General features: G+C 61.7%; 2 protein-coding genes and 2 non-coding genes across 4 annotated transcripts; all 4 read left to right on the top strand.

The window, feature by feature from the left end:
* Nucleotides 1–80: 80 nt before the first annotated feature.
* RPS11 (ribosomal protein S11) lies at nucleotides 81–2,253 on the top strand. Its single transcript, XM_021538727.2, has 5 exons — nucleotides 81–162; nucleotides 889–1,020; nucleotides 1,218–1,293; nucleotides 1,684–1,813; nucleotides 2,081–2,253. The coding sequence occupies exons 1-5, from the start codon at nucleotides 148–150 to the stop codon at nucleotides 2,202–2,204; spliced, it is 477 nt and encodes a 158-aa protein (XP_021394402.1). The 5' UTR covers nucleotides 81–147; the 3' UTR covers nucleotides 2,205–2,253.
* Nucleotides 1,392–1,475, top strand: LOC116184337 (small nucleolar RNA SNORD35). Its single transcript, XR_004149100.2, has one exon. It is a non-coding gene; the product is annotated as a small nucleolar RNA SNORD35 (small nucleolar RNA).
* Nucleotides 1,895–1,981, top strand: LOC116184336 (small nucleolar RNA SNORD35). Its single transcript, XR_004149099.1, has one exon. It is a non-coding gene; the product is annotated as a small nucleolar RNA SNORD35 (small nucleolar RNA).
* An 8,328-nt stretch (nucleotides 2,254–10,581) lies between the features above and the next one.
* On the top strand, nucleotides 10,582–11,862 carry LOC110474967 (olfactory receptor 52B2-like). Its single transcript, XM_021538780.3, has one exon. The coding sequence runs from the start codon at nucleotides 10,788–10,790 to the stop codon at nucleotides 11,760–11,762; it is 975 nt and encodes a 324-aa protein (XP_021394455.1). The 5' UTR covers nucleotides 10,582–10,787; the 3' UTR covers nucleotides 11,763–11,862.
* The last annotated feature ends 833 nt before the right edge of the window (nucleotides 11,863–12,695 follow it).

The raw sequence follows: 12,695 nt of genomic DNA, 5'->3' as shown, positions 1-12,695 counted from the left end.
GCTCCGTTCCCGTTTCTCTCCGGAACTCCGGAGCGGCTCCCGCTGTTCCCGCCCCCCTCGTGGCGTCACTTCCTGCCCCTGGCCCCGCCGCCGGGTTAACCCGCGCCCCGCGCGCGCCGCGGCCTCTTTCCGGCCGCGCTCGCCAAGATGGCGGACACGCAGGTGGGGTGCGCGGGGCCCGCGGGACAACAGCACCGGGACGGCCTCGGGGGCGCCTCCGAGCGGCCACACCGGCCCAGCGGTGCTGGGGGGCGCGGGGGAGGCGGCCCGGACCCGCGAGGGGCGGTGGAGGCGCCGTGCGGGAGGGGCGCTCGGTGCCCTAAGGGAGGGGGAGGATGCTGAGGGGAGCTGTGGGTGGTCTGGGTGTGGGGGGGACACCCGCTCCCCATGAGGGACCCGCTCCCCACGGGGGACTCGCTCCCCTCGGGGACCCGCTGCCCGGCGTCGGTGGGGTGGAGGGCTGCGGAGTTCCGGAGTGCGGGGGGGGGGTGTCGGTTGGTCGGGATTTTGGGGCGGCGGGGCAGGACGGAGGGGCCGCGCTCCGAGGCCCTGGGGCGGTGCAAAGCTCGGTGCCTGGGGTTGGAGAGCTGGCGGAGAGAGGCCATGTGTCAGGCAGGGGGACGGAGGCGCGGGCGGAATGTCGGTGCCCCGGGGCTACGGGGGAGCAGAGCCGAGCCCGGAACTCGGGACGGGTCCCGGTGCCCCGAGGGCTGCGGGAGGACAGAGGGTCCCGGGGCTGGGGGGAAGGATCTCGGTGCCCGGGGTTTCGCAGGGAGGGCGCGGCAGGGTCCCGGTGCCCCGGGCCGGGCTCGCTCTCGCTGGGCGCGGCCCTTGCCGGGGGTCTCGGTGCCCGCTCCCCCGTGCTGACCCCCCTGTCCCCACCCCCAGACGGAACGCGCCTACCAGAAGCAGCCGACGATCTTCCAGAACAAGAAGCGAGTGCTGCTGGGTGAGGGCGGCAAGGAGAAGTTGCCCCGCTACTACCGCAACGTGGGGCTGGGCTTCAAGACCCCAAAGGAGGTGAGGGGGCTTGGGCTCAGGACTGGGCCCTGGTAGTGCTGATGTGGGTGCAGTGCTTTGGGGGTTCCGTGCTGGCATTGGCAGCGTTGCTTGGACTCGGGGCCTCTGGTGGCTTTTCCTCACCTGCGTGTTCTCTGGGGGCACTCAGAACACTGGGAGATCTGTGTGGGCTGCCTGACACCCGCCTGTCTCTGCAGGCCATCGAGGGCACCTACATCGACAAGAAGTGTCCCTTCACTGGCAATGTCTCCATCCGGGGCCGCATCCTGTCAGGTGAGCTGGAAATCCCCAGAGGGGTCCCGTGGCAGATGTAGGGCAGGTAGCCAAGGTAATCAGCCCCGAGGCCCCGTAGCCTGCCCCGGTCCTGGAGCCGCAAATGATGCCAATCTCACGATGGTCTGCCGAGCCCGTGTGGGCCTGACGACACTGCCACACGGCTTTACTGATGCAGGTGACAGGACCGGCTGTGCTGGGTGGGATGGGAGGCGTGCTAGAAGGGCCTGGAAAAGAGCCACGGTGGGGTTTGTGACGCACGGGGAGCCATGGGCTGGCACTGAGCGGCCGGCGCCAGGAGAGACTCCCGGAGCTGGGCCGTGTTGCTGCCAGGCGCCGCAGCCATCCCTGGTGGGCCCTCGTGGCTCAGGTGTGCGTGCCCTGGCGCAGGTGTGGTGACCAAGATGAAGATGCAGCGCACGATCGTCATCCGCCGCGATTACCTGCACTACATCCGCAAGTACAACCGCTTCGAGAAGCGCCACAAGAACATGTCTGTGCACCTGTCCCCGTGCTTCAGGTGTGTACTGTCCCTCGGCCGTCCCTACACCCGGGCAGGCACGCTGGCTGCACAGCCCGTCCTGCCCTGGAGCCTGCTCGCAGGTCATGATGTTCAAACTCACGATGGTCTGCAGAGTCCCCCGGGAGGGGCTGCTGACAACGCCTGTGGCATTACTGAACCGCGGGGCAGGTTCCGGGCACCGCCTGTCCCGGCAGGGACAGCCGGGTCGGTGGCTCTCAGGGACAGGTGAGCCCCGGGAGCGCCTGACGCCAGGTGTCATTGCAGGGATGTGCAGATTGGGGACATCGTGACGGTGGGTGAGTGTCGCCCGCTCAGCAAGACCGTGCGCTTCAACGTGCTCAAGGTGACCAAGGCTGCAGGCACCAAGAAGCAGTTCCAGAAGTTCTGACACCTGTGGGGACAGGCTGGGAGGAATAAATGCTGGGAAGGTGGAGCTATCTGTGTGTGAGCTGAAATGAGCTGTGTGCAGTGCAGACCGGGACTGCTGACTGTGGGCTCTGGTGTGGTGCTGGGGACCCAGGCAATGGCAGAAGGGGGACACTGCAGCTGCTCTTGTCACCTGCTGTGTCCCAGGTCAGTGTTGGTTTGTTCTGGGCTGTGGCTGCCTCCCCACTGCCGCTGCAGCATGTGCTGGTGTGGGTTTGGTAATGATTCAGACTGAAGTCACCTGGTGGTGGGCAGCTGTGGCCCTGAGGGTCCTTCTCAGCAGGAATGAGTGGTTCAGCGCTGGTGGCAGCATCTGGGGCCAGCTCTGGCAGTGTCCCTTTCCCATTGAAGTGTCCAAGGCCAGCTTGGATAGCACTTGAAGCACCCTGCTCTAATGGGAGGTGTCCCTGCCCATGCAGGGGGGTGGAACTGGATCAGCTTTAAAGGTCCCTCAGCCCGAACTGATTCCATGACTGGCTACCTCCACCTGCTCCAGGTGAGCCCCACACCTTTGGCTGGGGGCTGGAGCTGTAGCCCCAGGGTTGAGCTGTGGCACTCTTCATGCTCAGACTCCTGAAGGAAAGCTCAGCGTTTGAGGTAAGTTTACACAATTCCAAGTAAATTCAGATTCTCGGGGCATGGTGGCATCTGTGCCTCGGCTTCTGGTCCTGCCAGCACCACGGGACTGTCACGTTTGCACAGGGAGCAGTGGAGATGAGGGACCTGGTGTCCAGGGACAAGCGGGAGAGTTCCCAGTTGGCTGGGGGGGATCTTACTGGTGTCCAGTGCCAGGAGGTGCCGTGAGTGCACTGGGGTTCATCCGTGGAACTGCCCGAGTTGGAAGGGACACGCGGGCACCGTTGGATTCCTGTGCCCTGCCAGTCCCCCGGTCTCAGGAACATTTCCCAGCCTTGGTCACTGCCCTGGGCATGGATTAGAGGGACGGCCATTCCCTGGGAGCCTGCCTGAGTGAGAGCCCTGCTCCGAGTGGGGCAGCTGAATGCCCCCACACGCCCCGAGGGCCGTGCCAGCACCGAGACCCCCAGGCTGGCGGTGCCACCAGCCCTTCCCAAGGCTTCAGTGCCCATTCCCGGGGAGCCCTGCAGCGCTGAGGGCTGCGGGTTTGCCCCCACAGCTCCTGTGGGAGCCCCAGGCCAGGACCAAAGGCCAGGCTTGGAGCCTACCTACATCCCCCTCACCTTAATGCCAAGTGATTTGCTCCTTGGGAGATTATCCCAAGCCTTCATCCCGGAGTGATTAGTCCTCCTCCTTCACTCCCCTAAGCAGATTATTTGGCTAATGCACCTCCCCTGTGAATGATCCAAACAAGCCGGTTTTTAACCCAAACTGATTTTACTGGCTGGCTGAGCTGGGGTGGCCCTGCCCTGAGCCCTGCTGGGAGCTGTGGGTCCCGGTGATGATCCTGCTGCATCTGCAGAGCTGGCGCAGGGACAGCTCACGTTAGAAGCTTTCCCTCTTAATCCCTAATCCCTCCTAAACCCTCATGACATGCTCAGAGTTGCTGGATTTGGGTTTTTTTGGGGAAGCAGCTCCCAGCAGAGGTGAGGGCAGTGGTCAGTGCCCCATTGGGGACTCCCATTTCCCCAGTCCTGGGTTTTACCTTCTGCCAGATCACAGAAACTTCGGTGGCGGAGCTGAGGGACCAGCCCCCTTCCCGTGGCAGGAGTGGGGCATTTGTCCTTGTCCTCCTTTGCTCCAGAGCAGGAACCGCTGCCTTCAGGGCTGTGGGGATGGGAGGATGCTGTGGCATAGGGCCAGCCAGCCTGGCACAATCCATGTCTCTGGAGACCTGACTGGCATGGGAGAGACAGCCTGGCACGATCCATGGCCCAGGAGCTGGTGGCTGTGGCCCTGGCCATGCTCCTCAGCCAAGCCTGACTTGCCAGTATGGAGCAAAGCCCCCCCATGCCATCTCCTGAGGGTTCACAGCACCAGCTCATCCCCAGCCAGCTCTCTCCAGGTACATTTTGGAATGAGTTCCCCTGTGGGGCAGCTCAGTTCTCTGATTGCTTTTGCTGAGCTGCCCAAGGGGCTCCTCGTGCTCTCCCTGCCACAGAGTGGGAATTGGCCACGCTTGGACTTACCTTGTTTTCAATCCAAAGTTCCCAAACGCAGAGACGTTGGATCTAAGGGGCTCGTGATTCCAAGGTGGAGCTCCCCAGTTCCGATTTGTCCAAGTTGGAAGGGACCTTAAAATGCATCTCATTCCAAACCCCTGCCATGGCAGGGACACCTCCCACTGTGCCAGGCTGCTCCAGCCCCAGTGTCCAACCTGGCCTTGGGCACTGCCAGGGATCCAGGGGCAGCCCCAGCTGCTCTGGACTGGGGAGATGGCAAATGGACTGGGGAGATGGCAAATGGACTGGGGAGATGGCCAGTGCCCTGAGGAGATGGCAAATGTCCTGAGTAGATCTGTAGCTTTGCAAGAGACATAGCAGTGAAAGTGGCAGCTCTGGTGTCACCAACTGGGCACCAGGAGCACCCGGAGCTGCCTGGGCTGCTGTGCTTCTCCGAGGAGCAGGGCAGGCGGGGAGCTGCCCTCATCCAAAATGAGGATGTGCTTGGCCAATTCCCCCATCAGAGTGGCACAGCTAAAACCAGTTTGTGGACCCCCTTGGCTTCCCAGGGCGTGCCAGCCCCTGCCCGGGAGCCCGGGCACAGGTTTGATGTCCCTGTCCCACCTGCCCCTCGGTCAGCTCCAGGGTCTGGCTGTTCCCTCCCTGTGTGAACCACACTCCTGGGGCACCCCAGCTCCTGGGGGATTCTTGTGATGGGGCAGAGCAGACCTGGCCCCATTGTCACCCCACCACTGAGCTCGTTCTCCCAGCTGGAGAGTCCCGTGCCAGGCAGGAGCTCCCTCCCAGCTACAGCCCAGAGCCAGGGCAGTTTCCTTGGTGGAATTGCTGGGTTTGGGGCTCTGGGGAGCTGCTGCCCAGCCCAGGGCCGGGGCCATTTCCTCGGTTTGGAGCTCTGGGGGGCTGCTGCCCAGCGCTGTGCCAGGCAGACCAGGACAGCTGTCACTGCAGCATGAGTCAGGAGGGTAATTACGTGCCATCATCTGTAATTATGTGTAATTCCATGTCATTCCGTGCAATCTCTGCCATTTTGGTGACAATATCTGCTGTGCTGAGTCAGCCTTTCCGCAGCCAGGGACTTTCCCATGGGAATTCCTCCCCTTGCTGGGCTGGACCTGGAGACCTTCAGGTCCCCCTCGCCCTGCTGTCACCTCACCCCCCTTTATGTGTGTGACTGCTGGGGACATGTCTGTGGTGGCCCTGGCAGTGCTGGGGGAGCAGCTGGGCTCGGTGCTCTCATAGGAGGTGACCAGAGGTAGGACTTGGTGACCCTGAAGCTCGTCTCCACCCTTGGAGGTCCTGGGGCTTCATGGTGGTGGGGCAGCAGCTGCTGGGGCTGGAGCAGCTCCGGTGGATCCCTGCCCACCCTGGGCAGCTGCTCTGGGGTCCTGGGCCGTTCCCGTAGCACTGCTGCCCTGTGAGCAGAGAGGGCAGTTAATTGCAACAATTAATTAGCTGGATGATTGATTGCCTGCTGCTTCTGCATGAGGCAGTTAATTATCTAGTTATTTATTTTGCTATTTAGTTATTGACCGGTTTGGTTATTTATTTAGTTATTAAGTGAATTAATGATTTAATTACTCAATGGCTTTAATTATTTAGTTATTCTGGAAATTCATTATTTAATTACTTAGTTATGTAATTATTTAGTTTTCGAGTAAAATCAGTATTTTACCAGCAGCCACAGCCCATCTCCGTCACTCCAGCAATGCCAGGGATCCCCAAGAGCTACCACAGAAATCACCAAGGCGGCAGCAGGGAAGTTCCTGCAGGTTTGTGGGGTCCCAGGTGGAGTCTGAGCCCCAGCCACCCCTTTGTCCCCCGTCCTCAGCTTCCTGCTCCTTTGTGCTGGCAGTGCCTGGGCACCAGCCCTGCTCCTGAGGTGGGGAGAAGTTGGGGTGTGGAACTGGAGCTGGGAATGCCCCAGCTGCTTGCTCGGGGGGGAGCGGCACGGGATTTGGGGAAACTGAGGCAAGGTGCACAGGGGAGGTTCAGGCTGGACACTGGGGGCCGATGCAGCCCCCACCCCAGGGGGTTTAAAGCCCTGTGGATCTGGCACTGGGACACGGGGCAGCGGTGCCCTGGCAGTGCAGGGGGTGTGACAATTCCATGATTCCACAGTCTGCAGAGGTCTGTGGAGCACCTCTGGCCGTGATGCCAAGGAGGAAGGTGACCCCCCCTCATGCCACAGCCTTCCGTGCAGGTGACATCCTTCCAGGGAGGCTGCTCCAGGAGCAGGGACAGCAGCTCGGGAATGTCCCGGTGCCAGTGCCAGCCCCCGGGCTGCCCTCACCACCTCGGACACCAGGGTGTGACAGCCGCCGTGAGCCTGCGCTCCCCGCGCTTCCTCTGCAGAGAACGGCGCCAGCTCCAGCCTGTCCTGGGCCCTGCAGCGAGGGGACAAGCACCACCACACCGTGTGTGAGCAGACTGGGGCACTGCCAGCCTCGCCCCTGGGCTGGCACAGCTGTGGCCCTGGGACTGGAGGCAGGGCAGAGCCCCAGAGCCGTGCCTGCTGTGGAGCGCCCCTGAATCTGAGAGAGAAGCAGAGGAAGAGCAAAGAGCCCAGCGAGCTTGGCATGGAGCAGAGCCCTGCTGGGCCCTGGGCTCTCGGGGAACATTCAGCGTTCTGCTTTGAGGGAGAAGGACAAAACCTGGCTCTTTGAGACCACGGGCTGAGCCCCAAAGGACGTTTTTGGGGGTGCTGCTGCTGCTCTTCGGGGATGCTGCTGCCAGAGCTGGAATCTGCTCCGACACCATTCCTCTGGCATCCCTCTTACCCTGGAGCCCTGCCCAGCCCGGTGCTCCCCTCTGTGGGGTCCCTCTGTCCCCCCTGCAGCACCCCAGGGGAGCTGCACATCTTTAGCCTGGGCTCACCATGTGGGGGAAGAGAAACCCCAAAGCCAGGAGTGGCATCAGCCCAGAGCTCAGCTCAGTCAGCCTGGCCTAGCTGAGCCCTCAGAGAGGCCAAGGTCATCCTCATCCCCATGCCCATCCCCAGGCTGCAGGACCCCCCTCCCTGCTCCTCCTCCACCCAGAGCCAGCCAGCCTCCCCAGCAGTGGCTGCCCAGGGTCTCGGGGGGTGGCCCTGGTGCCACCTGCCTGCCCCCACGCTGGGTGAGCCACCAGGAGCCCCGGGATGATGCCACAGTCCTTGGGTGTCCCCTGAGCCCCGTGGCTCTGCGTGGCTGCAGGAGCATTTCCTGCCTCACAGGGAGGAGTCACTCTCCCAGAGTCTCAGCATTTCGGATCCCCGTGGTGCTGTCCGTGTCTCGTCCCTGCACGGCCGGAGCTTCCCCGGAGCCACCCGCGCTCCTGTTCCTCACGCCAGCCCTAGGAGTGCCCCGCTAACACTGCGGGGCCAGCGGGCATCCCGCACTGTCCCTGCTCGCCCTGGGGCTCCCTTCCCGGCTGCGGGGTGCTGCTCCCGGCGCTGCTGGGGGACGTGGCTCGCGGTGGGCGGCTGTGCAGGTGTGTCCGGGGGGCGTGGGGCAGGGGGCACCTGGAACCAGCCCAGGGGGTCGAGCCTGGGCAGGGAGGGAGCCTGGAGCTCCCTGCGCGAGCCCCATGGGGCTCTGCTCCGCGGAGTGACAGAATCAGCGAGCCCGGAGGAACCCCCCGAGTCACTGGGTCCGGCTTGGAGCCGAGACTCCCGGGCAGCTCCTGCCCGGCCGCTCCCCGAGGCCGGTGCTGGCAGCAGGGCCGGGCGCTGCGGCAGGAGCCAGCCCCGCTCCCTCCCCGGACAGCTCAGGCATCGCCCAAACCCTTCCTGCAGCCCGAGCAGGCGAACCCGAGTGCTGCACTGTGAGATGCATGAGGCAGCAGAGGAGAGGCAACACCCGGAGCTGTAATTGCGAGGCTCCTGTTGAACGTTTCCACAGCAGCTGCAGGAGCGATGGTGCCTTGTCAGAGCCTTTCCTGGATCCAGGATCCTTCTGCAAGGCCAGAACCTCCCACTCCTTCTTGCTCCAGGAGCTGTATCTTTGGGGGAGGAGGGCGATGTGTCCCAGGGTGAAGAAGGGACGGGGGAGGAAGGGTTGGGACCGAGATCGGTGCTGCTGGGTGGGGCAGGACACTCAGTATTGACTTTCTGACAATCCTTTTTGCACCTGATGGTCTTAGAGGTCGCAGAATCCCAGAACCCCAGCATGCTTTTGCTTGGAAAGGACCTCAAAGCCCACCCAGTGCCATGGCAGGGACACCTCCCATTGTCCCAGGCTGCTCCAGCCCCAGTGGCCAGCCTGGCCTTGGGCACTGCCAGGGATCCAGGGGCAGCCCCAGCTGCTCTGGGCACCCTGTGCCAGGACCTGCCCACCCTGCCGGGGAACAATTCCTTCCTAATAATGACTTGGAGATTGTTGATTTGGTCAATGATCCTCACAATAATTAAAGCCACCATGGTAGATGGCTGCCCATGGCTGGGGTTGGCTGGCAGAGGGGGCCGGCAGCTGGAGGAGACTGCCTGGGGAGGTTCCAGCAGTGGAATGAGACAATTTTCACCTGCTGCGGATAAACCTCAGACATTCATGGTTCTCTGGATCCCAGGAGAGCTCAGGCTGTGCCCACCTCCTGCTCAGCTCTTCGCCAGCCCGGCCCAGGGTCCGGCGTTGCGAGGAGAGAAGAAAATGACTTGCAATGCCAATGCTGGAAAAGCAGGAAATGCCTCCCCGGGGTGTTAACTGCTGTTAATGGTTAATGCGCCGGCGATTTAAGGCTCCCGAGGTGCGGGGTCGGCAGCTTGGCGAGGCGCGGGGGGAAGGCCGGTGCCCGCAGCCCCGGCAGCGCTGGGCTCCGGGGCTGCGGCTCCGCTCCCGCCCGGGCTGCCCTCGGTGAGTCGCGGCGTGCCGAGCGCGGGGCTTGGGGCGGGGATCCTGCGGAAAGGCTGAAGGGGAGCACGGGGCTGTGTGAGAGGAATAGATTTCCGTATTTCTGGGAAGTGGAGGTGGAAAGCCTTGCTGAGCCGCTTTGTAGCCCACACACGGTAGCACTGGCTGGTGTTGGAGCCTGGGGATGCTCCCAGGCAGATTTAATCCCCTGCTCTAGACCCGTGCAGGCTTGATTTACCTGGGTGATGGCTCTGCAAGTGGAAGAGGCGACTGGACAAATATTTGTGATGAGCTGAAGGCCTTTTCTGTCTTGAGCCATGTTTTAACTGTGGATTTTTGGTTCAGGGAGCTGAGAGTCCTTAATGGAAGCACTTAGAAATGCAAACACGTCTGGCTTGGGTACCTGCTGCTTGAAAGTAAATCAGGCTTTGAGCAGGGAAGGTTTATCTCTGGTCCGAATCCAACTGCTTTTCCTCCATCCCAGCCCTGGCCTGGAGCTTTTTGTAATGTACGATGGAGTCTACACAGGGAATGGGAGCTGGGGGTGGGATGGGGGAAGCACCTAAACCCAGCAGTCCTGCGGTGCTCTTTCTCCTCAAGCCCTTCTCATGGCAAAGCTTTTGTGGAGGATTTGCAGCTTGGCTGGTTTGCATTGTTCACATCTTCACAGATCCCCTCAGGCGGATCTGTCACGGGACAGAGCTCCCAGGTGTGCACGCAGCTCCCAGCTCAGGCTGCCCCAGCACTTCGGGAACTGGGAAAACTGAGCTCAGAGCCTGGAACAGGCAGGGCCCAGCGTCAGTGCAGAGCTCTGCATCTGGGGCGTCTCTCTGGGATATTTCTGCTTTGGGGCAGAATTCCTTTGTCCAAGGATCGCTCTGTGCAGTCCACCATGTCTCTGCCCTTCTTCATGAAGGAGTAGAAAAGGAATGAAGCAAAAGGCAGGGAAAGAAAGGGCTCCCTCTGCTCTAGAGCCAGGCTGGGAGAGCTGGGGTTGCTCAGCTGGAGCAGAGAAGGCGCCCAGGTGACCTTGGAGCCACTTCCAGTGCCTACAGGGGATCCAGGTGAGAAGTGTGATGGGTGCCCACAGCCCTCAGATGCCAGTGGAATGTCAGTCACATCCCAGACACTGCCCAGCATTGATACTGGGAAAGGATTTATTCCTATATTTGGGGTTTTACAAGGAACTTTGGTCTGAGCAGGGTGAGAAACGGTGTCATTTCACCTCCCTGGAGACCACCAGAGACACAGCTCTGTGTGTGTGCTCACAGATGGAGCCACTGACTGTGGCAAGGCTGAGAGTGACTTTATGACTATTTCTATGACTTGTACAAGGTTTTTGTGGCAGTGGATGAACAGAGCTGGGAAAAGGCCTGACCTGTTTAGCAGTGGGAGAACAGAGATGTTTTCTTCCAGACACACTTTGTAGGACTGGCAGAGCAAACGGGGTCCTTTGTACCAAACATAGCAAGGGAACCCCTTGGGGTGGAAGGCAGGAGCCTTGCCACTTGTGTCCCGATTTGCAGCATCTGTCAGGTGTCATGGGCCACTGCAGGCTCAGAGGGCTGGTTTATCCCTTCTCCTTCCCGCACAGAGCTGAGCCAGGCCGAGCACGGGAGCACCATGTACGAGCTCAACGAGAGCAGCTTCGACCCCATCACCTTTGTCCTGACGGGCATCCCGGGCATGGAGGAGTCCCACATCTGGATCTCCGTCCCCTTCTGCCTGATGTACCTCACCGCCGTGCTCAGCAACCTGCTGCTGCTCTTGGCCATCGCCACGGACCGCAGCCTGCACGAGCCCATGTACCTCTTCCTGGCCATGCTGGCCCTGTCCGACCTCCTGCTGTCCACCACCACCGTGCCCAAAATGCTGGCCATCTTCTGGTTCAGCGCCAGGGAGATTTCCTTTGACGCCTGCGTCACGCAGATGTTCTTCACCCATTTCAGCTTCATCGTGGAGTCCTCGGTGCTGCTGGCCATGGCCTTCGACCGCTACGTGGCCGTGTGCGACCCGCTGCGCTACGCGGCCGTCCTGACCCCCTCGGCCATCGGCAAGATCGCCGCGGCCGCCGTGGCCCGCGGCTTCTGCATCATGTTCCCGCCCATCTTCCTGCTGAAGCGGCTGCCCTACTGCGGGCACAACGTGATGCCCCACACCTACTGCGAGCACATGGGCATCGCCCGCCTGGCCTGCGCTGACATCAGGGCCAACGTCTGGTACGGGCTGACCACGGCGCTGCTCTCCTCGGGCCTGGACGTCGTGCTCATCGCCGTCTCCTACGCGCTCATCCTCAGGGCGGTGTTCCGCCTCCCGTCCCCCGAGGCTCGCCTCAAAACCCTCAGCACCTGCGGCTCCCACCTCTGCGTGATCCTCATGTTCTACGTGCCGGCCTTCTTCTCCTTCCTCACGCATCGCTTCGGCCGCCAGATCCCCAGCCACGTCCACATCCTGCTGGCCAACCTCTACGTGGTGGTGCCACCCATGCTCAACCCCATTGTCTACGGGGTGAGGACCAGGCAGATCCGGGAGCGCGTCCTCCGCCTGCTCTGCCCCGCGGGGGAGTGTCCCTGCCCCAGCTGGGCGGGCGGGTGCTGAGCAGGGCAGGGGATGTGGGGTGGGCTCCGGAGAGCAGCACAGCACTTCTTAGCCTGCAGGAACTGCTTTGGGGTTCAAGGGAAAGCGGTTCAGCTTCAGCTTCTCCCCTGAAGCTGATCTCTGGAAATCTGACCTTGGCTCATCAGCATCTTCACTGCTGCTGGTTTCTCCTGGAGCTGCTTCCCCTGAACTTCCTTAATTGGCAGAGACTGGGTAGGTTCAGCTGAGAAGCAACAAGGCACTAAGACCTGCTGACTCACTGTCACTGCTGCAGCTCATGTTTGCTGTCCTACAGCTTCATTTCTGCCTGTTCCTTCACCTTTCCTGCAGTGCCCAGACCATGAGCACCTCGTTGGTAGCCAGACTGAAGCATGGCACTGAGCGTGGCTGGGTGGCACCACGCTGCTCACCGTGGCACAGAGGGGCACATCCTCCTGCCCTCATTGCTGAGGGACCCTGGCACTTCCTGCTGCTGAAAGGGTTTCCCTGCTGAAGTGTCCCGAGGGCTTGGGAAAGGCTTTATTGTCCTGTGTTTGAGGGAAACATTTCCCTTAAAGCATGACTCCCAAATGCAATTCAAGCCCTTACAGGGCTGTGTAAAGGGACAGTGATTTCCTACACCCACCACATCCCACAGGGATGCTTTCTGTCTTGGCCAGTACAGCTCTGCCTCACCCAGGCAGTGAGCAGAGTTCTGGCTGTGGTGGTTAGGGAGCCCTTTTGGAGGCTCCACACACAATGCCAAGAGTGGGATGGTCGGCCCTGTGTCACCTGTGAGCCCCCATGGAGGGCCCGGTGTGCTCCTGATGCTCCTCCTGAGGTGGAGCAGGGCAGCCATTTCTGCAGAATGTGCCTTTGCCCTGGTGTGAGGGCAGCCAGCACTCGCCAGTCCCGCAGCCTGGCCGGGCTGCACAGCTCTTTCAGACCTGCCCA

The sequence above is a fragment of the Lonchura striata genome, chromosome 2 (genome assembly GCF_046129695.1).
Source record: "Lonchura striata isolate bLonStr1 chromosome 2, bLonStr1.mat, whole genome shotgun sequence".
NCBI lineage: Eukaryota > Metazoa > Chordata > Aves > Passeriformes > Estrildidae > Lonchura > Lonchura striata.
This window is presented reverse-complemented; position numbering and strand designations above follow the sequence as displayed.

Bases quoted from the DNA above. Each gene is read 5' to 3' on its own strand.
- LOC110474967 (XM_021538780.3), top strand. From the start codon at position 10,788: ATGTACGAGCTCAACGAGAGCAGCTTCGACCCCATCACCTTTGTCCTG.
- RPS11 (XM_021538727.2), top strand. The intron at 1,021-1,217 runs GTGAGGGGGCTT...CTGTCTCTGCAG, and splicing joins GCTTCAAGACCCCAAAGGAG to GCCATCGAGGGCACCTACAT. The intron at 1,294-1,683 runs GTGAGCTGGAAA...GCCCTGGCGCAG, and splicing joins CCGGGGCCGCATCCTGTCAG to GTGTGGTGACCAAGATGAAG.